The 25,621-nt window shown below is 41.2% G+C and overlaps 1 protein-coding gene across 1 annotated transcript in view; it reads left to right on the top strand.

Annotated features, from left to right (window-relative positions):
• Positions 1-25,621, top strand: part of TP53BP1 (tumor protein p53 binding protein 1) — a 90,577-nt gene that overhangs the window by 51,113 nt on the left and 13,843 nt on the right. The window contains exons 15-18 of the mRNA XM_049782526.1: positions 4,681-4,738; positions 9,364-9,450; positions 12,214-12,691; positions 17,266-17,418. Coding sequence (XP_049638483.1) covers positions 4,681-4,738; positions 9,364-9,450; positions 12,214-12,691; positions 17,266-17,418 — 776 coding nt within the window. The remainder of the gene's footprint in view (positions 1-4,680; positions 4,739-9,363; positions 9,451-12,213; positions 12,692-17,265; positions 17,419-25,621) is intronic.

The raw sequence follows: 25,621 nt of genomic DNA, 5'->3' as shown, positions 1-25,621 counted from the left end.
TGGTAAAGCATCTGCCTTGCCCGCGCTAGCCTAAGATGGACTGCAGTTCCATCCTTTCGTGTCCCATATGGTCCCCCAAGCCAGGAGCGATTTCTGAGCGCATAGCCAGGAATAACCTGTGAGCGTCACGAGGTGTGGCCCAAAACACAAAACCAAAGAAAAAAAAGAAATCACTCCTTGGGTTACTATATGGGATGCCAGGGATTGAACCCGGCTGGCCGTGTGCAAGGCAAATGCCATATCTACTGTGCCAGCCACTGAAGACGCTTTTTTATGGTCTCTGTGGTGCTACTTAGATCTTTGTTTTATAGATGAGAAAATTTACCCAAAGATAAAGGCATTTATTCTCAAACAATATTTATTCTTATATTTATTTTCAAATAAATACTGAAGTACAATATTTGCTCCTGAGACTGCTTGGCCCCTGGGTATCTTCTACTTTTTTTTTTTTTGCCTCTGAGTTTGTAGGAAGCCATAGAAATTTGAGGCAGGGGCCGGGCGGTGGCGCTGGAGGTAAGGTGCCTGCCTTGCCTGCGCTAGCCTAGGACGGACCGCGGTTCGATCCCCCGGCGTCCCATATGGTCCCCCAAGAAGCCAGGAGCAACTTCTGAGCGCATAGCCAGGAGTAACCCCTGAGCGTCACCGGGTGTGGCCCAAAAACCAAAAAAAAAAAAAAAAGAAATTTGAGGCAGAACGAGATGATTCATGTTCTAAGGTTTTGTTTTAAAAAGGCAGGCAGGAGCCTCTGTCTAGCAGCTATAAATAGAAATAAAATTAAAAGAAGAAAAAAGAAAAAAAGAAGGAGGTGCTGATGTAGCAAGTTTTATTTATTTATTTTTACATAGGCACAGTAAATATTGGGAATTTAGGTAGGAAATTCCGTTGGCCTACTAAGGCAGTGGTCGGCAACCTGCGGCTCACAAGCCAATTTGGCTCTTTACACTTTTTTGTTTTTGTTTTTGTTTTTTTTGGACACACCCGGCGGTGCTCAGGGGTTACTTCTGGCTGTCTGCTCAGAAATAGCTCCTGGCAGGCACGGGGGACCATATGGGACGCCGGGATTTGAACCAACCACCTTAGGTCCTGGATCTTCTGCTTGCAAGGCAAACACTGCTGTGCTATCTCTCCGGCCCCGGCTCTTTACACTTTTAATTTGGCTCTTCTGTGTGCAGGGCGGCCGCTCCAGGAGTCAGGACTCTGCTCCTAGCCTCTGTCAGTGCATGCCCTGTGTGGCTCAAAATAAATTTAAATCGTGGTTTTGGTGAGATTAAGCTCAGTTGAAAAAAAAGGTTGCCGACCACTGGCCTAAGAGATACAGGGTATCTCTATCCTTGAAGCATACTTCGTGAGACTGACCGGACATGTTCCTTGTCAAACCCCAAGATCTTTTTTTTTTTTTTTTTTTGGTTTTTGATTTTTGGGTCATACCCAGCAGCGCTCAGGGTTTACTTCTGCCTCTATGCTCAGAAATCGCTCCTTGCAGGCTCGGGACTATATGGGGTGCCGGGATTTGAACCACTGACCTTCTGCACTTAAGGCAAACGCTTTACCTCCATGCTATCTCTCCGGCCCCCCAAGGTCTTTCTTTATGGTGCCAGGAAATGTTCTGTTCAGTCATGGTTGTCAAAGTCAGTCCTCTGTAATTAGAGATCTTGGTTTTTGCACAGATGTTAGGACAAAGTCTAGAATAAAGTCTTTCTTTATGGTCCCAGGAAAAGTTCTGCTCAGTCATGGTTGTTGTAGTAGTCTTTTTTTTTTTTTTTTTTTGTCACACCCAGCAGTGCTCAGGGGTTACTCCTGGCTCCATGCTCAGAAATAGCTCCTGGCAGGCTCAGGGGACCATATGGGATGCTGGAATTTGAACCACAGTCCTTCTGTGCCTAAGGCAAACCGCTTTACTGCTGTGCTATCTCTCCGGCCCCTCAGTCTTCTATAATTAGTGATCTTGGTTTTTCCACAGATCCTAGGACAGAGGGTCTTCTGATTTCATCTCACTGTTAGATCAAGTTGTTGCTGTTTCCTTGTCATGAGGGTGTTGTATGAACCTACTCTGGTGCAAGTTGGTGCCAGAGTGGTATTAGGGACTCCCCTGGAATGGAATTTGATTTCTGGTTGTGGTGCAGGGAATTGTGTCAATTCTAAGCTTGGGATCCAGGGTTTGGGATTGGGCAATCGATGTTTGATCACATGAAGTTAAAGTCGAATCACCATGATAAATGTTCAGGGTGGAAGGCCCCCTTGTATTATAAAATGGGTTCTTATCCCTAATAGATAAGAATTTGTTTCTGTACATAAGATTTCCCCCATTTTAGTGTACCTAAAAAAAAAAGTGATGCCAGATTGGTGTATTTGGGTGTAAAAATGACAAGCTATACAATCTCTGTGTGGTTTTGACCTGAGCTCTTATACTGCTACATTTGGAAATAAACACACAAAGAGTTATAACTACTAAGAAAATAAAGGGGGGCCAGAGAGATAGCATGGAGGTAGGGCATTTGCCTTGCATGCAGAAGGATGGTGGATCGAATTCCGACATCCCATATGGTTCCCCGAGCCTGTCAGGAGCGTTTTCTGAGCATAGAGGCAGGAGTAACCCCTGAGCGCTGCCAGGTGTGACCCAAAACCAAAAAATGAAAATAAACATATGGAGCTGGAGCAAATGCGCAGTGGTAGGGCAGTTGCCTTGCACGTAGCTGACCCAGGATGGATCGTGGTTCAATCCCCCGGCACTCTATATGGTCCCCCACGCCAGGAGTGAATTCTGAGTGCATAGTCAGGAGTAACCCATTAGCAGCACTTGTTGTGGCTCATGATCCCCCTCCAAAAAAAAAAAAAAAAGAAAAGAAAAGAAACATACAAAGAAAGCATAGGGGCCGGAGAGATAGCACAGTGGTAATGTGTTTGCCTTGTACTTAGTTGATCCAGGATGAACATTGGTTCAAATCCCTGCACCCGGTTCTGCCAGGAAAGATTTCTGAGCACACAGCCAGGAGTAACTAACCTCTGAGTGCTGCTGGGTGTGATCCAAAAAACAAACAAACAAAAACCAAAGAAAGTATAGATATTCCCATTAAGTCTTTTGAGATAGTCTTGGGGGTGGGGGGCTGATAAGATCTAGGGCACATTTTCATTCTGCTCCAGGAGTGATTTCTGAGTTCAGAGGCAGGAGTAATGAGCATCACTAGGTGTGGCCCTAAAAAACAAACAAACAAACAAACAAACCCAAAACTTATTTTCTCTAAGACTGAAATTATAAATGAACAATATAGTCCTATATATTAGAGGCTCTATTCTGAGAACATGAAATTCTTTTAAATATTACCCTTAATTTTCTTTAGAGTTTAAAAAACTTTTATAGGGACCGGAGCAATAGCACAGTGGTAGGGTAACCTGGGACGGACCCGGATTTGATTCCCCCAGCATCTCACATGGTCCCCTGAGCCTGCCAGGGGCGATTTCTGAGTGCAGAGCCAGGAGTAACCCCTGAGTGCCACCAAGTGTGACCCCCCAAAAACAGCAAAACAACTCCAAAAAAACTTTTGTAATTAAAATTTTTTTTTTTTTTTTGGTATTTGGGTTACACATATATTACTCCTGTGATCAAACATATATTACTCTATGATCAAACCCCGGTTAACAGCATGCTAGGCAAATGTTTTGTAACTCCTGTACTATCTTTAGCCTCTCAAATTAAAAGAAAATAATAGGGGTGGGGCCTCGAAAGATAGCATAGCAGGTAGGACATTTTCTGTGCATGTGGCCAGCCCAGGTTTGATCCCCAGCATTTATGGTCTCCCAAGCACTACCAGGAAGGAGTTCTGAGTGCAGAACCAGGAGGAACCCCTGAATACTGCCAGATGTGATTAAAAAGCAAAATCTTTTCTATTATGCTAGTTTGACTTGTCTGAGAAGATTGAGATTGATGTTTTAAGAGAAGATTCACTTTTTTATTTTCGAAGTAAAAATAGGTTTTATTTGGAAATTCAAATGAAGGGATGAGAGGGAGATAGAGAAAGAAGGAAGGAGGGGAGGGAGTGAGAGAGAGGAAGAGAGGAAGGAAGGAGGAACGAAAGGAAGGAACAAAGAAAGATGCTGAAGAAAAGAAAGAAATGTGCTTAAGATAGAATGCAGGCTTTTTTGGAGAGAGCCTGGTAACATCCCTGCATGAAAGTAGGGAAGTGCACTTCTCAAGTGGAGAGAGGCAGAGGACATGTGCATGTGGGCACCATATACATAGGTCCAGGGAACACATATACCTCACTTTTATTTTTAAATACTTAGACATTCAGTATTTGGAAACTTGCTTAGTCTTTTAGAGGAAGTTTGAAACAAAAAAAATTTTTTGGAAGTGATAAAAACTTGTAACATTGAATTATGTAAGATTTCTTGTTATGGGGACTCAAGAAATAGAATTTGTCTTACATGTGGCCTACTCTGGTTTGATCCCATGTATTCCAGTACTGCCACTTGTAATTCCTGAGTGCAGAGCCAGGCTGGGTGTGGCCCCAAAACTGAAAAACAAAAAAACAAAAAACAAAACTTTGTTTGCTTATTCTTACTCCTTATATCTTTCTCATTTGTTGCAAATACTGGTACAATAGGTTTTTAGATATATACTAAATTGTTTCTTTTTTTTCTTCTACTTTTATATTAATTTTCTCTACCTTTGTTTTTATTCAGAACCTACAATTGGTGTAAGAGAAAGCAGATCTGCTGCTGTTGCTGAGGCTGTTGCCAGGTAACTGAGATAGTTGCTATTTAGAGGAGTTTTAATGTATAAAGCTGCTCATTGGTAATAAGGAAAATGATTTGTTAAGAGGAAAAAACTTGAAACTTAGCATGAAACATTTAATAATGTGTTGAGTCTAAGTAGATTTCCTACTAATACTTTAAGTTCAATAAAACTTGTGCAATATGTAGAATAATGTTTTTACATGTGTTTTCCTTTTGTCTTTTGTTTATGTGGGTATGCCTTTTTCTTTCCCCATTATGTTGAAGAGACTAAGATTGCTGGTGCTGTTGATGAAGAAATGCACTGTTTGTTTATTTTTGGATCACACCAACACAGGGGTTACTCCTGGTTCTGTACTCAGGAATCACTCTGGTGGGCCTGGGGCATAAAATGTGGTGCCAGAATTGGACCCGGGTTTATGACATTCAAAAGAAGCTCCCTACCATCTCTCTGACCCCAGAAATGCAGCGTAATTTAGCAGGAGAGATAGCTTAGGCCTTATTTTTTCTGAGGCACCTGCTCATTCAAGGACTTGGGCCCTTTTCTCTTGTACAGTCTCTTTGAACCATTATTTTTGCTTTGTCATGAATGCTGTAATACTTTCAGGATGAATATGACCTCAGCCTGAGGCTTTGGTAGTTAAGTTTTGCCCTCTGGTGGCTTGTGAGAGTAGAATTGTTTTGTTTTGCATGAGTCATTCAGCATGAAAATACTAACAGCCTTTGTTGATATTCTAAAATCAGGCGAGGCATATACTATGAATAAGTTAAGCCAATGAGGTGCAAAATACGAAGTATTGACAATAAAATGTACCTGAAGAGGTATCATTTTGTAAAGGTTGATTGTTACCATGTGAACTATTATGGTCAAATCTTACATCTTTATTTTTTTATTTATTTTAATTATCTTTATATCTTTATTATCGTGATTACAAATATAATTGTAGTTGTATGATTACAGTCATGTAAAGAACACCCCCCTTCACCAGTGCAGGATTCCCACCACCAATTTCCCAGATCTACCTACTCCCCACCCCACCCACACCTGTACTCGAGACAGGCTTTCTTTTTCCCTCATTCATTCACATTGTTATGATAGTTTTCAGTGTAGCTATTTCTCTAACTGCACTTATCATTCTATGTGGTGAGCTTCATGTCATGAGCTGCACCTACATGGGAGGATGGGGGGAAGTAAGGGTTGGGACTGAGGCAGTAAAATATTAGAAATGAGCTTTGTTAGGGCAGTATCAAGGTCCCAATACAAGATGGATATTATGGATATATAGAATATATGCACACAATACTATCAATATGAAAACAAAGAGAAAAAATTTCCACTGACTGTCCCAATTTAAACCAGTGCTAGAACAGCCTGCCCTCCTCCCAGAGCGCATTCCCATTTGTGTAGGAAGAGATAGGGGTAAAGCCTGTTGACCCTATAGAGTCCACCTAGACCGGTGCCCAGGGAAAGACTGAAGTCCAGGGGAGAAAAACCCTATACCTGGCAAGAGCTGGTCTCCAGAATCAAGGACGAAATCGGAAGCCAGATGTCTGCCCGCCCTCTTCCCCATGCACCTCCCCCCTGGAGTACGGAGGGAGGGGGGAACCTGAGGATCACTAAGAGTCCACCTGAACCCACTTCTGGCCATCTGAGCTGGCACCCAGGGAAGGCCTGGAGTCGGGAAAAAGACAAGGATGGCTGGGGGCCTGCCAAGCCTCCCAGCACTCCCCAGGCTAGGGAGAAAGGCTCTGGTATGGGGCCTCCCCAAACCCCAAAATCTAACATCTTTAAAGTCTAATCTAGATTTTTTTTTTTTAATATTTTGGATCACACCTGGCAGTGCTCAATGGTTACTCCTGTTCAGAAATCACTCCTGGCAGGCTCAGGGGGACCATATGGGGATTCGAACCACTGTTCGTTCTGGGTTGGCTGCATGCAAGGCAAATGCCCTACCGCTGTGCTATCTTTCCAGCCCCCTCTAATCTGGATTTTTATATTTATATTCTAAGACAGTGATACTTGACAGTGATGGAGGCTACTTGGCAGCGTTGCTTGGGATTTTTTCTCTTGTAATACTTGTAGTCATTTGGTTCCACCTGTGTATAAAGCATGTCTCTACTCAGAAATCTGGACTTTTTTGTTTTTGTTTTGGGGTATACCTGGATGCCCAGGGATTATTTTTGGTGGTGCTGGGGGACCCTGTGGAATACTGGGGTTTGAATCCATGTTAGCTGCTTACATGGCAGGTACCTTACCCACCAAACTATATATCTTTGGCCCTGAAATTTGGATTTTTAAAAAGTAAACTTTTTGGACCATAGAGATAGTCAAGAGGATAAGATGCTTGCTTTGCATGTTGTTGACCCATTTGATAACTGTACTGCATATAGTCCCCTCATACTACCAGGAGTGTTACTGAGTGATCTCTGAGCACAGTTAAATATGGCCCCAAAAGACAAAAAATAAATAAAAGGAAACGCAAAATTAAAAAAAAACTTACTGTGTTTTTGTTTTGTTTTTGTGTCACACTTGGTGGTGCTTAGGGTTTATTCCTGGCTCTGTGCTCAGGGATCACAGCTGGTGGGGCTCGGGACCATATGAAGTTCTAGGTATTTAATTCAGGTTGGCTACATGCAAGGCAAGATCTTTATCTGCTGTACTGTATGTCTGGCCTTTTACATGTTTCTTATGTGAAATTTATGTGTTTCACATAAAGCATGTTTGTAGAATAACTTTGACTCAGTTGAAAATTATTCTTATGTCTAAATCTTCTGATCTAAGCTTAGATACTTTTTTTTTTGTTTTTGTTTTTGTTTTTGGGTCACACCCGGCAGTGCTCAGGGGTTACTCCTGGCTCTGTGCTCAGAAATCGCTCCTAGCAGGCTTGGGGATCATATGGGATGACGGGATTTGAACCACCAATCTTCTGCATGCAAGGCAAACAAATGCCTTACCTCCATGCTATCTCTCTGGCCCAACTTAGATACTTTTTAGAGAAGTTTGTTTTATGGGTTCTTGTATCAAAAGAGAAATGCCTTAGAGTCCTTAGTTATAAATTGAAGAAATAATCTCTTTGATTTTTATAGACTTGTATGCCAGTTGCATTGTATTACTAATTCTGTTCATGTGCCTATTAAGAGAGAAGAGGATATGCTACTGAAACGTCTATCTTTTGACAGAATGGGGAAATAAAAAGTACTGGAAAAAAATTAAGGCAGGGGTTAGATTAAGTGGTTTGTAAAATAAAATAAAATTCACTGGTATTCAAAAATAAGTTGTTCTTACTATTTTTTAAATTGAATCAATGACATGCAGTATATAGTTACAAAGTTGTTGATCATTGGATTTTAGTCATAAAATGTTCCAACACCCACCTCTTCAGAGATGCACTCCCCACCATCAATGTCTCCAGTTTCCCTCCTGCCACCTCTATCCCCCACTCCTTTTAGCTTGCTTCTATTTTTTTTTTTTTGGGGTCACACCTGGCGTTGCTCAGGGGTTACTCCTGGCTGTCTGCTCAGAAATAGCTCCTGGCAGGCACGGGGGACCATATGGGACACCGGGATTCAAACCAACCACCTTAGGTCCTGGATCGGCTGCTTGCAAGGCAAATGCCGCTGTGCTATCTCTCCGGGCCCCTGCTTCTATTTTTTTATATGAGGAACTTGGTATTAGAAAACTAGAGCCTTATGCATGTGACACCCTGAATTTATCTCTGGCACCACAAAACAAACCAGCAAACGTTTTGGTTTTCACTTTTGAGGTTGCCACAGAAATCATTAAGTAAACTGATAAAATGTTTAAAATGGGGGCTGGAGTGATATCACAGTGGGTAGGGCATTTATTTGCCTTGCGCAACCAACCCAAGATGGACCTGGGTTTGATCCCTGACATCCTATATGGTCCCTTGAGCCTGCCAGAAGCAATTACTGTGTGCAGAGCCAGAACCATGAGCACCACAGGGTGTGGCCCCAAAACCCAAATAAATAAGTCAGAAAAGAAATATTTCAATTGTCATTGCTTTTCTGCAGTTAAGTAAAGCAATGGTTTTGGGCTAATCCCAAAGATATTCAATTACTCGTCCTGATTGGTACTTTGTGATGCTGGAGATTGAACCTGAGTCAGTCATATGCAAAGCAAAAACACCTTATCCACTGTATACTTTCTCTGTTCCTATTAAATCTAATTTAATCTATACCCTATATATCCTTTTTGATTTCCTCCCAGAATTTTTTTTTTTCTCTGTTTTTTGGGCCATACCTGGTGATGTTCCTGCCTGTGTACTTAGGAATCTGATAGGGCTTCGGGGACCTTATGGGGCTTGGGGGACCAAATCTGACTTTGTACAAAGCAAATGCTAATATCTCTCCCACTCTCCCCCCTGCCCTCCCACAGCTGTCTTTTGTCTTATAGCTGTTTGTCTTATAGACTTTCCTACATTCAAGATTTTACTGATTGCATCTTAAAAGTATTTAATAGAATTTTCTGTCAGATACCCTGTTAATCATCCTTGAGAATTTTTATTATGCTAATTTGAAACAAGTATGAGGAATTTTCATTTTGACTTGACTTTCTGGATTTAAAGAAAATATGTTATTTCTTTTTCAAAACTAACACTGTGGTTGTCTTAGTCCTCAGAAGACCGTGTCTGTGTTTAGCTCTGAAACTCGGCAACATAATGAGGCTCGAAGTCAAGATTCCCATTCTGCACCCATCAGGCAAGTATTTTTATTTATTGGCTATATCCAGTGGTGTTTGGGGGTAGAAGTGCCCCTGGGGTCACACCAAGTTACATTTGACTTAGATGTGTAGGGATTGATGTTTGGGGGCTTAGGTATGGTGCTTTAGTGCTCTAGGGTTACCAGGGCTATAATCCGTGGTACTGGAATTTGGGTGGATCTTGTAGTGCCAAGGTTAAATTTAGGCCCTTCTGCCAGACATGCTCCACTTCGAGTCTTATCATGAATTTGGAATCTGAATAGAAAATCCAGATGGGGCCTAAGAGATATAATACGGCTTGTATGGCGCTTGCCTTGCACCCTACTAGGTTTGATCCCCAGCACCCTATATGGCCCTGCCCCTCCAGCCCTTGAGTAATGCCAAGAGTGATTCCTGAGTGCAGAACCAGGAGTAACCTCTGAGCATCATTGGGTGTGGTCTAAACCCCATCCTTATGCCCCCCCCCCAAAGAAAAAAAATAATCCATGTATAAGTAGGGCCAGCTCAGTTCAAACTTCTATTCAGGAGTCAGTTGTGGGAGGAAATGACTAGTTGAAACACTGATGCTAACATGAGATTGTGATGAAACTTGACTTCTAATACTTAATAGAAATCTACTAGAATAGCTGATGTTGCAGGTAGGCACAGTGGAGATTTAGAGAGAGGAATTTTTCTGGTTAACTAAGGGAAGAGAAAAAACAGCCTAATAAATTGTTAAGAAAAAGTACAGGTGTTTCCTTTGCATATAACCAACCCAGATCTGATACGTGGATCCTCATTTGTTCCCATGAACTTGACTGGAGTGATCCCATAGTGTAGAACAAGAAGTAATCCCTGAACACTGTTTAGTGTGTCCCAGAAACAAAACAAAACAAAAACAAAATCAAACTTTGTTTAGAAGCTAATTTTAGGGGGAAGAAAGATAAGCAGTTAAAATACTTGCCTTGCAAAGATCCAATCATGGTTCCATCCCTGGCCTTACATATATGTAGACCCCTGTGCACCATCCAGGAGTAATCGAAGATCACTGAGTGAGGAGTAATCCCTGAACATCTTACATGTGTTTCTCCCACCAAAAAGTGAACTTTATTCTGAATTCTACATAAAAGGTTATGTTCTGGTCCCTGTAGACTGTAATTTGAGAATAGTTTTTGAGGAGCCAGTTTATTCTGAAGTGGTTAGTTATCTAGATACCATTTGCTTGCAGTCCTATTCTTCACAGATAGGGATTTATTTTTTTCTTAAAGTTATTCAATAGGTGAGAGGGTGAGGGAGTCAGAGTAATAGCATAGTGGGTAAGGACAATTTGCCTTGCACGCAGTCAACTGGGTTTGATCCCTGGCATTCCATATAGTCCCCCAAACAACACTAGTAATGACCCCTGAGAACAGAGCCAGGAGTAACCCTTGAACACTGCTAGCTGTAGGTGTGAGTTCCCTCAAAAAGGGAAGAGTTAGAGAGTGCAGTTCGAACAAAGAAGGGACCATTATGACAGTAAGAATTAGAAATGATCAATATGTATAAGAACTAGGTGCTGAAAGGACATAAAGTGATATGCATTATATCCTTTCAGTAATTATTGCAAACCACAGTGCCTAAAAGGTAAACAGGAGGGGGGGAAGAGAGGGAGTGTGATAGTGAGAAAGATACAGTGATAGTGACAGAAAAAAGGAAAGGGATGAAGGGAAGGAAGGATAGAAGGAAAGAAGGAAGAAAAAGTGTCTTCCATAGAGTCAGTCTTGGGGAGGGGGATGGCAGTAGGGAAACCGGGGACATTGGTGGCCGTAAGTGTACATTGGTGAAGGGGTGGGTGTTGGAACATTGTATGACTGAAAACCATTAGCAGCTTTGTAATTGCTTATCTCATTTAAAAAATACATTTAAAAGGAATGAGTAACACCTAGAATGTGATTGAATCTTTTAATGAATTGTTAGAACTGGGCCGGAGAGATAGCATGGAGGTAAGGTGTTTGCCTTGAATGCAGAAGGTCGGTGGTTCAAATCCCGGCATCCCGTATGGTCCCCTTAGCCTGCCAGGAGCAATTTCTGAGCATAGAGCCAGGAGTAACCCCTGAGCACTGCTGGGTGTGACCCAAAAACAAACAAACAAGAATTGTTAGAACCATTCATAAAGTGAAACATCTTTTAAGAATTATTTAATATATTGGGCCTGGAGAGATAGCACAATGGGCAGGGTATTTATCTTGCATGTGGCTGACCCTTATTTGATTCCAGACATCCCATATGGTCCTCTAAGTCTGTCAGGAGTGATTTCTGTGTGCAGAGCCAGGAGTATGCTCTGAGTGCCACTGGGTTTGCCCCCCACCCCCAAATACCAAACAAAATTATCATAGTTAAGGAAGTTGATAGTGTTGAGATATATGGTTATTATTTTTACTTTTGAGTTTTGGGGTCATACTTTGCAGTGATTGGGGCTAATCTTAGCTCTGCACTCAAGAATCACTGCTAGAAGTGCTCAGGGGGTCCATATGTTTGTTTTGTTTGCTTTGAGCTGAGTTCTGCTGCATGCAACGCAAGCTACCTTATTCCCGGTGTTATCGTCAGTCCACTGATCATATTTAGTTATCACAGTGGAATAGTTCTATGAACCATTATTTTTTTGCGGGAGTGTTAGGCAAACAGCCTCCTGTTTTCTCCCTTTTCCACACTTCTTGAAATATCAAATTATGGCTCTCTTTTGTATTTACACTAATGCACACTTGATTACTTGAATTGGTCTTTTCATGTGATTGATTTTTCAGGGGGAACTTGCTTCGTTTTCCAAGTACTCAAGAAGACAAAGAAAAATTGGGATCTGATGAAAGGATCAGACAGAGTCAACAGTCTGTGAAACCCACTAGTCCTGCCAGGGACCATACTTTTCCTTTCTCCCAGCGGATGACTATACAGAGGTCATCTAGTCCTCAAGAGGAAGCAATGGAGACAGGTGTCCCAGAAGGCCAGCAAGAAGGACAAAATAATAATCGGGAAAAACCTGTTAAGGCTTTGATTGAAAGGCCCAGCCAAAATAACATAGGAATCCAGACAATAGAACATTCCCTGTCGGCCCCAGAAACTGTTTCAGCAGCAACTCAGACTGTAAAGAATGTTTGTGAACAGTGGACGAGTACAGTGGACCAGAACTCTGGAAAGCAAGATGCTACAGTTCAGACTGAGAGAGGGAGTGGTGAAAAGCCAGTCAGTGCTTCTGGGGATGATACAGAGTCACTGCATAGCCAGGTGAGTGAACAGAGAGTACCTTAAAGGTCCTGTTTTCAACTAGAAATTTGATTTTTTGTACTTCTCCCTAATGAGAATTCTTAATGCTATTACATAGAATAATGGTTATGAGACAAAACAATTTATCCAGGATAGCAATTAGGTACTATCAGTAGTGCTAAAAGGTTTTTACTTGATAAGAGAAAGCCAGAAATAGTCTGTGTCCCATAATACTCTATATCCAATCTTTTCCTTCTGTTATCCTTTCCCGTCCTCCTTTATAATCATCAGAGCTAATTCATTCTTCCCCAAGTCTATGGTTTCTAAAATGAAGAAAGTAGAAAATAAAGGAGGAAGGTTTAGAAGCAGTATCAATGACAGTGTTCGTTATGTTGGAAACGAACAGTAGCGGGAATAGAGAATGATGGGGAGAATGCCTAAGTGACCAGAGATTACATACAAAGGCAAAGAGGAGACATATGGGAAGAAAAGGATTGGATCTGTTAGAAGCGTGCTATAAGAGAACAGCTTCTTCGAAATAGAGTAAAGAAGTGTATATACTAGATAAATGAGTAAGAAGGTAAGAAGTGTTAGTAGAAATGTATATATTAACCGAAGAGAAAGTTTATCGATTTTCATCAGGTTGTAGTGGGATTCACTACAAGGAAAATTCAGAAGTTACTAAAAGTGGTTAAATTTAAATTTCCTTTTCAGTTGCTCTAGTAGGCCATCTTTACTTGGGATCTGCATAGGACAGCTTCACTAGTGATGTGCTTCTCATTCTGATCATCCAACTTGTTTGTTTTATAAAAATAAAATAATATAGTTCCTGTCTTTGAACACCATCAGTATATCAGCATTGTGCTCAAGACAACCTGTGAGGTTTGTATTATTCCCATTTCACAGGTAAAGAAACCAAGCTGAAGAGAGATTAAGTAGCTTGCCCAAGATTTTGCCACCAGTAGTCGGTAGAACTGGAATTTGAACTCAGCATATATGACTTCAGAATTGGTATTCTTTTCATTATGCTATGTTGCTTTTCTATTTTTCTCTAACCTTGGCCTCTGTAGTCTTCCTCTAGTTATTCATGCTTCTCTTGGAACAATAATTTTGTTTGTTTTTACCTTTATAGCAACATAGTCTCTGAGACTTAAAGCCTTACCAATTTTTTAGTTTTAGTTTTTACAGATTTTATTGGTTGGGAATGTAGCTTAGTGGTAAGAATGGCTTGCATGTGTGAGGCCCTGAATTTGATACCAGGCATTGCAAAACAAAACAAAACAAAACAAAGCAAAACAGTTTGAACTTATGGATATAGGGATTGTAGCATATATATCCCATTTGCTTGTTTATTTCTTAAATTTTTCATTCTACCATATTATAATTTGGTTTCTCTATTTTTTTTTTTTTTTTGTGGTTTTTGGGTCATACCTGGCAGTGCTCAGGGGTTACTCCTGGCTCCATGCTCAGAAATTGTTCCTGGCAGGCACAGGGGACCATAAGGGACGCCGGGATTCGAACCGATAACCTTCTGTATGAAAGGCAAACGTCTTACCTCCATGCTATCTCTTCAGCCCCTGGTTTCTTTATTTTATGGAAAGAATTAAACATTAAAGTATAGAAAATCACTTACTGTATATTTCCTTTCATTTTCTTATATTCCTCCTTTGTATAATAGGGAAATAATTCCTTCTATCTCATCATCATTGTCATCATCATAGAAGCCAGTGAGCCAGTTGGTAAGGCCCAGGCTTTGGAGTCTGAGTACTTCATCTAGATATTTTGAGGATTACATATGATAAGGCACTTAAATTGTTAGTGCTGAGCCCAGCTCATAGTAAGTGCTCAGTATATGCTGATCTCTGCTTTTGCCTATTTTTATTACTTTTAGTATTGCTGCTACTGTTGTCACTACCATAACCACTGTTTATTACCATGAAATGACACATTTAAGAACTAGTTGTTCCTGCTATAAAAAGATAGATACTAGAAAAATAAAGATGAAGAGATACAAAATTTCAGTTGGGTTGGGAAATGGGTATGATAACATAAATGTACTTAATGCTATAAGATGTACATATACTTAGAAATTAAAATGGTAAATTTTATAATAGATATATAGATAATGAATCTATAACAAAAAATTGGTATAGTCTTTTAAGAATGGTTAAAAGAGGGGCCGGAGAGAAAGTATGGAGGTAAGGCGTTTGCTTTTCATGCAGAAGGTCATTGGTTCGAATCCTGGCATCCCATATGGTCCCCCGTGCCTGCCACGAGCAATTTCTGAGCGTGGAGCCAGGAGTAACCCCTGAGCACTGCCGGGTGTGACCCCAAAAAAACCCACCAAGAAAAAAAAAAAGAATGGTTAAAAGAGGAGAAAGACTAGGGATTTTTTTTCTAAGTATCATTGTTGTTTTCTCCCCCTGTAGTTTGGATTAAATTCAGGCCAGTGCTTGGAGAAAAGCATGGACAGCTTACTTTTGACTTTTTTTTTTTTTTTTGGTTTTTGGGCCACACCCGGCGTTGCTCAGGGGTGACTCCTGGATGTCTGCTCAAAAATAGCTCCTGGCAGGCACGGGGGACCATATGGGACACTGGGATTTGAACCAACCACCTTAGGTCCTGGATCAGCTGCTTGCAAGGCAAATGCCGCTGTGCTATCTCTCCGGGCCCACTTTTGACATTTTTTTTTTTTTTTTTTTTTTTTTAGTTTTTGGGCCACACCCGGCGTTGCTCAGGGGTTACTCCTGGCTTTCTGCTCAGAAATAGCTCCTGGCAGGCACGATGGAACACCGGGATTCAAACCAACCACCTTTGGTCCTGGATTGGCTGCTTGCAAGGCAAACACCGCTGTGCTATCTCTCCAGGCCCCACTTTTGATTGACATTTTTTAAATTTTCTATTACATGTCAAGTATACTGAGAGCCAGATTTTCTATGAAGGGAAAGTGGGTTTTATTTTCGTTTTGTTTTTCTCTTAATGACAAAGTTCCTCAAGCTATTTGTCTTTACAGAGACCTCTTTTCAGAAGACTATTTGGAAGAGACAGTAAGCATAGCTTTCTTTTTTATCTGCCCCTTTCCTGTCTTTCCTTTCTTACTTTATCAGACATGTTATATAAGTGTCCCCTCTTGAAGTGATCATTAATCTGGCTGCTGTTGAAAGAAAGAGGAATGCTTCTGGGCACTAAAAGCACTGAAATTTTTTAGACCAGTGGTCCAAGGCCTGGCTGTATGCAGGCAAGAGGCCTAGGTTGTCCCAATTCGGATACAGGGGTCTCCTAATTGAGATGTGGATAAACTAATGTTCTGATTGTTAATTAGCTAGAGTTTTATATATAGAAGTATTTTAAGAAACTATGTGAGAGAATTTTCATACTTTTGCCTTATGTATTTTAGTAGCTATTTCATTTCAGATGACGTTGATGTGAGATTTATTCAGGTAAATTATTGAAAGCTTTTAGATAAATTATTACATTATCAGAATTACCATTATTGTGATGAAACATAAGTTCTTTTCAGAAACTTGGATTCTGTAGCACTGACTACTGAATGTAAAATCAAAGTACTACTGTGGAATAAAGGTGGGGTAGGGAAATGACATGTATATAGATAAATATATCAGTAATGAGAAAACATGTATGTAACAGTCTTCATAAAAAAATCTTAAACTTGGGCCCGGAGAGATAGCACAGCGGCATTTGCCTTGCAAGCAGCCGATCCAGGACCAAAGGTGGTTGGTTCGAATCCCCGTGCCTGCCAGGAGCTATTTCTGAGCAGACAGCCAGGAGTAACCCCTGAGCACCGCAGGGTATGACCCAAAAAACCAAAAAAAAAAAAAAAAAGGGCCGGGAAGGTGGCGCTAAAGGTAAGGTTTCTGCCTTGCAAGCACTAGCGTAGGATGGACAGCGGTTCAATCCCCGGTGTCCCATATGGTCCCCCCAAGCCAGGGGTGATTTCTGAGCGCATAGCCAGGAGTAACCCCTGAGCGTCAAACGGGTGTGGCCCAAAAACAAAAACAAAATTTGAATTTGCTACTTTCCAGTTTTTGGACAACTGCAATTCTTTAGCTATCATCTATATTTTTGGAATAGATTACATAGTTTGCATTATTTTTAGGAGAAGTCTATAACTTGTGTAGATATAAACTGTAATTTTCACTTGCAGGATAAACATAATCATTCTGGCTATGGCTAAAGGATTCTTTTATTTTTAATTTAAAGAGCTATTCAGATGTAAACTAGTATACTCATTGGCAGTTCAGCATCAATATCAGAAGGTGCACAATAACAAAACAATATATGATAGGTTAAGTTTTACTTAACAATATCCTAGATATAAGTACTGAATGTTATGATTTTGATTTAGACAGAATCAGAGTATGTCATTATTGGTGATCTTGACAAACTCTTCTAATCTTTGCCTCTACAGTTGGCCCATCCTGTTATATCTCTAGGTGGATAGAAAACAAAGCAACTGGAAAATGTCATCATGTTAGAGTCATGAAGCCTTTGAACATAGCTCCTCATAAAGTTGACTTGTGATTCTGCCAGTTTGCAATGAGACCCATGCTTATGTTCTGTATCTTCTGTTACAGGGAGAGGAGGAGTTTGAAATGCCTCAGCCTCCACATGGCCATGTCTTGCATCGCCACATGAGAACAATTCGTGAGGTTCGCACACTTGTCACTCGTGTTATCACAGATGTGTATTATGTGGATGGAACAGAAGTAGAAAGAAAAGTGACAGAGGTAAAATATACTCTTGAGTATTTGGGGCAAGTTTCTTTTTCTTTTGGGGGGGGGGTTTGGGTCACACCCATTGGTGTTCAGGGGTTACTCCTGGCAGGCTCAGAAGACCATATGGGATGCCAGGAATCGAACTGGGTCTGACATATGTTGGCCGCGTGCAAGGCAAATGTCCTACCACTGTGTTATCGCTCCAGACCCTGGGGCAAATTTCTTTTTATAGGAAAATTACTCCAGCTCTTCACCTCTAGCACCCATCCCCACCCCTACCTATTATGTGTTGTGAGCTACTAATACTTTATTTTTCTTCATCTTTTTATTAGCTATGAGAACTAACTGGATTAAAAATAGTAGACCTTGTGCCTTATCCCCAGCATTATGTGGCATGACCCTGTTGGACCCCTGGTACACTCTGAGCAGTGCCAGATTGACCCCACAACTAAAGTGACAAAACAGTTAAGATGTCTGGAACTATGTTTTACTCAGTGGATTGCATGACCTTTGGCCTTTTATTTAACCATCTCATCATATTGTCTTTATCTGTAAAGAGCAGTTTTTTGTAAATCTCTTTATAAGGACAATTGTTTTCTTAATGTTCTTTTTTAATGTATTAATTTAATGTATTTTAATCCGTGGAAATAAAGTCCTTACTGTATGTGTTTTCTCATTTTTATTTACTTTTTTTTTGGTTTTAGTTCATACCCAGCAATGTTCCAAGGTTATTCCTGGCTTTGAACTCAGGAATCACTCCTAGCAGGGCACAGGGGACCTTGTGTGGGGTGCCAGGTCCAAACTTGGGTCTGCCATGTGCAAGGCAAGCACCCTACTATACTGTGCTATTACTTCAGCCTTCTCATTATTTTTTACATGTTTACTTAATATATCCTTTTTTGGTCTTCATTTTTTGGGAGGTTTGATTTTGGGTCACACCTCATGTGAACTTTTCCTAGCTCTATTCAGGGATCATGCCTGGCATGATTTGGGAGATCATATGGGATGTGAGGGATCAATCCTGGATTAGCTGCATGCAAAGCAAGTATCTTAACTGCTATACTCTCTCTGTGGCCCCCTTGAATCATTTCCAGTGTCGGCTTTCACTGACTGTTCTTTGTACATTGCTGTATACATACATGTTTTATATTTTGTGTGTTTTGGGCCAAATACAATGCCCAGGGGTTACTCTTGGTTCTACGCTCAGAGACCCTTTCTGGTGATACTTAGGCGACTGACTATATGGGATTCCAGGAATTGAATCCAGGCAAGCACCTTGCCCACTGTACTCTCTTTGGCTTTCATCCATGCCATATCTTTACTATAGGTTGTCATTAAAGTTATTTGTTTTTGTTTTGTTTTGTTTTTTTGTTTGTATTTTATTTTTGGGCCACACTCAGCAGTGCTCATGGGTTAATCCTGGCTCTGTGCTCAGAAATGACTCCTGTCAGACTTGGGGGACCATATAGGATGCCAAGGATTGAACCTGGGTCCATCCAGGTCAGCCGCATGCAAGGCAAACACCCTACCTCTGTGCTATTGCTCTGGCCCTGACATTAAACTTATTTACCTTCCTTTATGTATGGGGCATAAAATGATATAATACCACTGTTGATGAGCAGTGCAAAGATGTAAGGTTGAGGTCAGAGAACTGTGGGAACTTCCTTCCATTATTTTTGTAACATTCCTTAAAGATATTAATTTATTTGTTTTGCTAATACTTTTTGTTCCTAATACTATGGCAGGCACTGGAACCATATTAAATATCAGCTTATGTTTGGCATATAAAAACATTCAGAAGTTGATTCATTAATGAGGTATCAAAAGATTTTTTAGATGGAATGGAGCCTATTTGGTTTACTTGAATTTGCTAAATGGTCTCTAAAAGACATTTTATACTCAGTGGTATAAAAGCATTGAAGGAAGAGGGAACAAATGATGGGTGTTGTAGAAAAAAAATGATAAGTCGGAGCCGGGGAGTTGGCGCTGAGGTAAGGTTTCTGCCTTTCGAGCATTAGCATAGGAATGGACTTCGTTTTGATCCCCCAGCGTCCCATATGGTCCCCCCAAGCCAGGAGCCATTTCTGAGCGCATAGCCAGGAATAATACCTGAGTGTCAAACGGGTGTGGCCCAAAAACAAAAAAAAAAAAAAAAGAAAGAAAAAAATGAAAAGTCATGTAAACAAGTAGTTGAATGGTATGCTGAGTGAATATTTAGAAGCTCAGTCTGATAAGATTGATATTTGGAATGATGATAGAGAATGCTTTTGAGGCTGTTAAGAGTCCAAGGTTTAAAGACTATCATAGAAAAGAATTTTTTTTTTATTTTTTTGGTTTTTGTTTTTTGGGTCATACCCAGCAGCACTGGGTTACTCCTGGCTCCACGCTCAGAAATCGCTCCTGGCAGGCTCGGGGGACCATATGGGATGTCGGGATTCGAACTAATGACCTTCTGCATGAAAGGCAAACGCCTTATCTCCATGCTGTCTCTCCAGCCCCATAGAAAAGATATTTGTTTGTTAGTTTGTTTTGGGCTCCCCCATCCCCACAGTCAACAGTGCTTAGGGTTTCTTCCTGGCTCAGGAATTACTTCTGGAAATGATTGGGAGACCATATGGGATGCCAGGGATTGAACTCATTTCATCTGTATGCATGGCAAGCACCCTACCCACTGTACTATCTGCAGTCTTAAGTTTAGATTTTTTTTTTTTGGCTTTTGGGTCACACCCGGCAGTGCTCAGGGATTACTCCTTGTTCTATGCTCAGAAATCACTCCTGGCAGGCTTAAGGGACGGTATGGGATGCTGGGATTCCAACCACCATCCTTCTGCATGTTGCAAGACAAATGCCCTACCTTCATGCTCTGGCCCCTTGAGTTTAGATTTTTATCTTCTGTGAAGGATAGGCTTTAAAGAATTTTAGGGGCAAAATGACATCCTTATAGGGCTGGAGAGATAGCACAGCATTAGGGCATATGCCTTGCACACTGCTGGCCCCGGTGGACTCGGATTCGATTCCTGGCATCCCATATAGTCCCCCTGTGCCTGAGAGGAGCTATTTCTGAGTTCAGAGCCAGGAGTAACCCCTGAGTGTGTCTCCCTCCTTCCTCCAAAAAAAGACAGAAATGACATGCCTAGATTTGCTATTTGGAATATTAGGTGGGTAGCAGTGAAACAATGATTTGGAAGAAATTGAGATTAGAATATAATGTAAATGACAAAAGGGAGAGTGGCAGTTTGAAAGGTGAGAAATAGGGGCCGGGCGGTGGCGCTGAAGGTAAGGTGCCTGCCTTGCCTGCGCTAGCCTAGGATGGACCGCGGTTCGATCCCCCGGCGTCCCATATGGTCCCCCAAGAAGCCAGGAGCAACTTCTGAGCGCATAGCCAGGAGTAACCCCTGAGCGTCACAGGGTGTGGCCCAAAAACCAAAAAAAAAAAAAAAAAGAAAGGTGAGAAATAAAAAAAAAAAAAAAAAAGAAATACAGTTCCCTCTTACCCTTAGGCATTCAATCCAAAATTCCCACTGGATGTCTGAAACTCCAGATGTATACTTTTTATTCCTATACACACACACACACACACACACATAATAAAGCTAAACACAGTAAAGGATAGATAATAATAAATAGCAAAATTGTGACACTATGTTGAAATAAAGTATGTAATATTGCTTTTCTCAAAATACCTTATTGTGTATAAAAATGTAAAGTACAGTGCATAAGGTAGTATGCTTTGCATATGTTGACCTGGGTTCAATCCCAAGGATCCCTATGGTTCACTGAGGCTGCCAGGAGTAATTCCTGAGTGCAGAGTAGGAGTAACCTCTGAAAACTGCTGTGTGTAGCCTAAAAATAAAATGAAACAAGAAAACATTAGGCTGTGATTGACCATGGTTAACTGAAACTGTGGGATTTGAAACAGCAGATAGAGGAGTTATTGTAAATGAAGAAGTACATACATAGAAGGGAAAACTGACAGTTTTGTATGAATTTCTGAATCTAGGGGTTAGAGGAAAGGGAAGAATCTAATAAAATGCTTGGACTTTTTAGCCTTTATGGAAAACAGAATAGTGGTGACTTCTCAAAAATTGAAAATAGAGCTATTATATATGTTTTGTATAAATATTATAGAGTACTATTGTTGGGGTGAGGCCTTTCTCTGCACAGCACGGCGCTGTAGCCCCTTTGGTTGGTAGGTCTGAAGGTGCAGGATAATGGCATAGAAATTCACCAGCAGTCAGATGAAGTTTCAAGAGACAGTTTTATTACACAGACCTAACTGCCATGTGCATTTCTCCACATGGCTTCTAAGCTAAGCAGGCTCTTTCCTGCTGCCCTCTATGATCCCTTGCTCCTTAGCCTCCCCTTCCCCACAGGTCACTTTTATTCCAAACCTCATACCCCTCCCAAGTGTGATGAATCTGACCATCCAGTTTCGATAAAGAGGAAATTGGGGAAGGGGATAACCACAATATATATAGCTATAATACTAACTATTCTCTTGGTATCTATGCCAAGAATACAGAAGCGGGGCTGGAGAGATAGCATGGAGGTAAGGCGTTTGCCTTGCATGCAGAAGGTCGGTGGTTCGAATCAAGCATCCATATGGTCCCCCGAGCCTGCCAGGAGCGATTTTTGAGCATAGAGCCAGGAGTAACCCCTGAGTGCTGCCGGGTGTGACCCCCCCCCCCAAATACAGAAGCTCTAATTTGAAAAGATAGATGCATGTCTATGCTCAGTACAGTGTGGTTTTCTACTTTTTTTGGTGGATAAGGGTGTTTAGGATCGGGGCCGGAGAGATAGCATGGGTAAGGCATTTGCCTTTCATGCAGAAGGATAGTGGTTTGAATCCCGGCATCCCATATGGTCCCCTGTGCCTGCCGGGGCGATTTCTGAGCATAGAGCCAGGAGTAACCCCTGAGCGTTGTCGGTTGTGCCTCCCCCCCCCCCCCCCAAAAAAAAAAAAAGTGTTCAGGATCATCTGGCAGTGCTTAGGCCTTACTCCTGGCAGGGCTCTCGGACCATATGTGGTATTGGAAATGGAACTCAGGTTGTATAAGACAAGCACCCTACCTGCTGTACTATCTCTTTAGTCCTGCAATACTATTTTCAATGGCCAGGATTTATCAACCAACCAAAGGGAAACAATATTGAGTAGATAACAAAAATTATGGTTAGTGGGGAGGGAAAAATTATGGTGAGATGACTAGAAAACAAAAATTAAATACACAGGTCTGTTGAACTGTTACTTGGTTAAAAGATGAAATCTGGGGCCAAAGCAATAGCATACTGGTTAGGTGTGGCAGACCCAGGTTCAATATCCAGCATCCCATATGGTCCCCTGAGCCTACAAGCAGTAACTTTTGAGCATAGAGCCAGGAGTCATCTCGAGTGCCACTTGGTGTGGCCCAAAAACCAAAAGAAATCTTTGTCCATTGATGTAGCTTGGTGGTAAAGCACTTGCCTTAATGTGTGGGGCCCTGCATTCAATCCAAGAAGAAGAAAAAAAGAGAACATATGCTTTATTTATTTATTTATTTATTTATTTATTTATTTATTTATTTATTTATTTATTTATTTGGTAGTGCTATACCTGGTAGCACTTGGGTTATTATTCCTGGCTCTGCACTTAGAAATCATTCCTGGCAGACTTGGGGAACCATATGAAACGCTGGAGATTGAACCTGGGTTGGCTGCATGCAAGGCAAATGCTCTACCCTCTGTGTTATTGCTCTAGCCCTGAGAAAATGTGCTATCTTGTGTTTACTATGCCTTGGGAAGTGGGATGGGAGGGAGGGGCTAATGTGAGAAGGGAATGAGAAGCCATGGTGGAGGAATAGCACCACTATGGCGGTAGGTGTGGATAGTAATAGTGCATGCCTAAAACAGATATTAAGACTATTGTAAATCATACCTCAATAAGAAAGGAACATAATGTTGCTATGGAGATGGGAGGGTAAATAGATTTAAGTGTTTGTTTGGGTTGGATATTGAAAAAATAAAGATCAAATGAGTGAACAACTCTTGACATATTTTGGAATCAGCAATAAAAAAATCTTAGTTTCTGGGGCTGGAGAGATAGCATGGAGGTAAGGTGTTTGCCTTTCATGCAGAAGGTCATCGGTTCGAATCCCGGCGTCCCATATGGTCCCCCGTGCCTGCCAGGAGCAATTTCTGAGCACGGAGCCAGGAATAACCCCTGAGCAGTGCCGGGTGTGACCCAAAAACCGCAAAAAAAAAAAAAAAATCTTAGTTTCTTATTGTTGAGCTACAATAAATTTGATCTCTAGCACCCCATATGTTTTCCTCAGGCCCGATCATGCTTAGTGTGACCCCAAAAAACAAAAAGGAAATAAAAAAAGAATGAGTTTGTTCCTAAGAACAAACTCAGTTTTGAAGGAATGGGAGAAAAAGAAATTCCCAGATACACAAAAAGGTAGCCATTGAAGTAAAATGAAAGGAATTTAATGAACGATTCTAAATGAGAGATTTTTCAAGAAGGGAATGATCAGAAATTATAGTAGTATGAATGTGAGTGCATTATTACTTATAGAAACCATAAACTCTTATGAAGTTTATTTCTACATGTCTTCTCAGGTCGGTTAAGATATTGCAGTTAAGAGTAAGAAGGCAGTTCCTGTGTTGTGATTTCTTAATTCTGTGCCCATGTAGGACATTGATGGTTAAAACAGTTACTGTCAAATCTGAACATTAGCTTCGAATGAAGGTTGCATAACTTAGTGGGCTGTGTTTGCACAAAAGAGGCCTAAGCTCTATCAGGCATTGCATGGTCCTTTAAGTATTGATTGGGGTTACTCTTCTCTCCTCACTGCATAGATAGAGTTGAGAATAGCCCCCTGAGCATTGCTGCTGTTGTTAAAAATACAAAAAACAAAAAACCAACAATTCAAACCAAAAATATAGAAGAATGCCAAAACAGCTCTAGGCAGCTAACTACTGCCAATCCATCAGTAATAATGAGTATGTGAAATAGTTGATGTTCCTTGTTCTCCATAGATAATGGAAACTTGCTTTTTTGTTTTTGCTTATGGTCCACATCTTCCATTGCTCAGGGCCTATGTCTGACTCTGTGGTTAGGATTATTAATTAACCTTTGGCAGTATTCATGGGATCATATGCGATGCCAGGGTTCAAAGGGCAGTAGCATTCGAAGCAAGCAGCTTATATCTGTACTATCTCTTTGACCCCCAAATGTGCATATTTTGAATTTAGCCTTTTATTTTTATTTTATTTTTTTATTTAAACATTGTGGCTACAAGGTTGTTCATAATAGTTCCTTTTTCAGATAAAGTTGTTTATGATGGAGTTACAGTCATTCTGTACCACAACCTTCACTAGTGCACAGTTCCCATCACCAGTGTCCCTAGTTTCCCTCTGACCCTCCCTGATGCCCTCTTTCTTCCTCCCTCAGCCTTCCCCCGGTCTCCTTTTTTGATACTGGTTTACACTACTGCTAATGAAGGGGGCCATGTTTGTCACTTTATCCCCTTTCAGCACCTAATTCTTGTCCAGAGTGATCAGTCCCAACTGTCACTTTCATAGTAGACCCTTCTCTACTCTTAACTCCAGACTCTGCTCTTTGTGGCAATCTTCCTACCACAGACTGGTCCCCCTAATCCTCCTCTCTATTGTCTCTGGATATCATCGTCTTTTATTTTTCTTATATCCCACTTTTATTTTCTTATATATAATGAGTGAGATTTTTTTTTTTTGGTTTTTGGGCCACACCCGGCGTTTCTCAGGGGTTACTCCTGGCTGTCTGCTCAGAAATAGCTCCTGGCAGGCATGGGGGGACCATATGGGACACCGGGATTCGAACCAACCACCTTTGGTCCTGAATCAGCTGCTTGCAAGGCAAACGCTGCCGCTGTGCTATCTCTCTGGGCCCTGAGTGAGATTATTTTATGTTTATTCCTCTTCCTTTTTTTTTTTTTTTTTTTTGGTTTTTGGGCCACACCCGGTAACGCTCAGGGGTTACTCCTGGCTATGCGCTCAGAAGTCGCTCCTGGCTTGGGGGACCATATGGGACGCCGGGGGATCGAACCGCGGTCCGTCCAAGGCTAGCGCAGGCAAGGCAGGCACCTTACCTCTTGCGCCACCGCCCGGCCCCTATTCCTCTTCCTTTAAGTCATTTAAATCAGCCTATAAATCTCCATGTCCATCCATGCATAAGCAACTTCCATGACATCCTCTTTCC

The sequence above is a fragment of the Suncus etruscus genome, chromosome 10 (assembly GCF_024139225.1).
Source record: "Suncus etruscus isolate mSunEtr1 chromosome 10, mSunEtr1.pri.cur, whole genome shotgun sequence".
Classification (NCBI taxonomy): Eukaryota; Metazoa; Chordata; class Mammalia; order Eulipotyphla; family Soricidae; genus Suncus; species Suncus etruscus.
The sequence above is the reverse complement of the archived record's forward strand: the minus strand, read 5'-3'. Positions and strand labels throughout refer to the sequence as shown.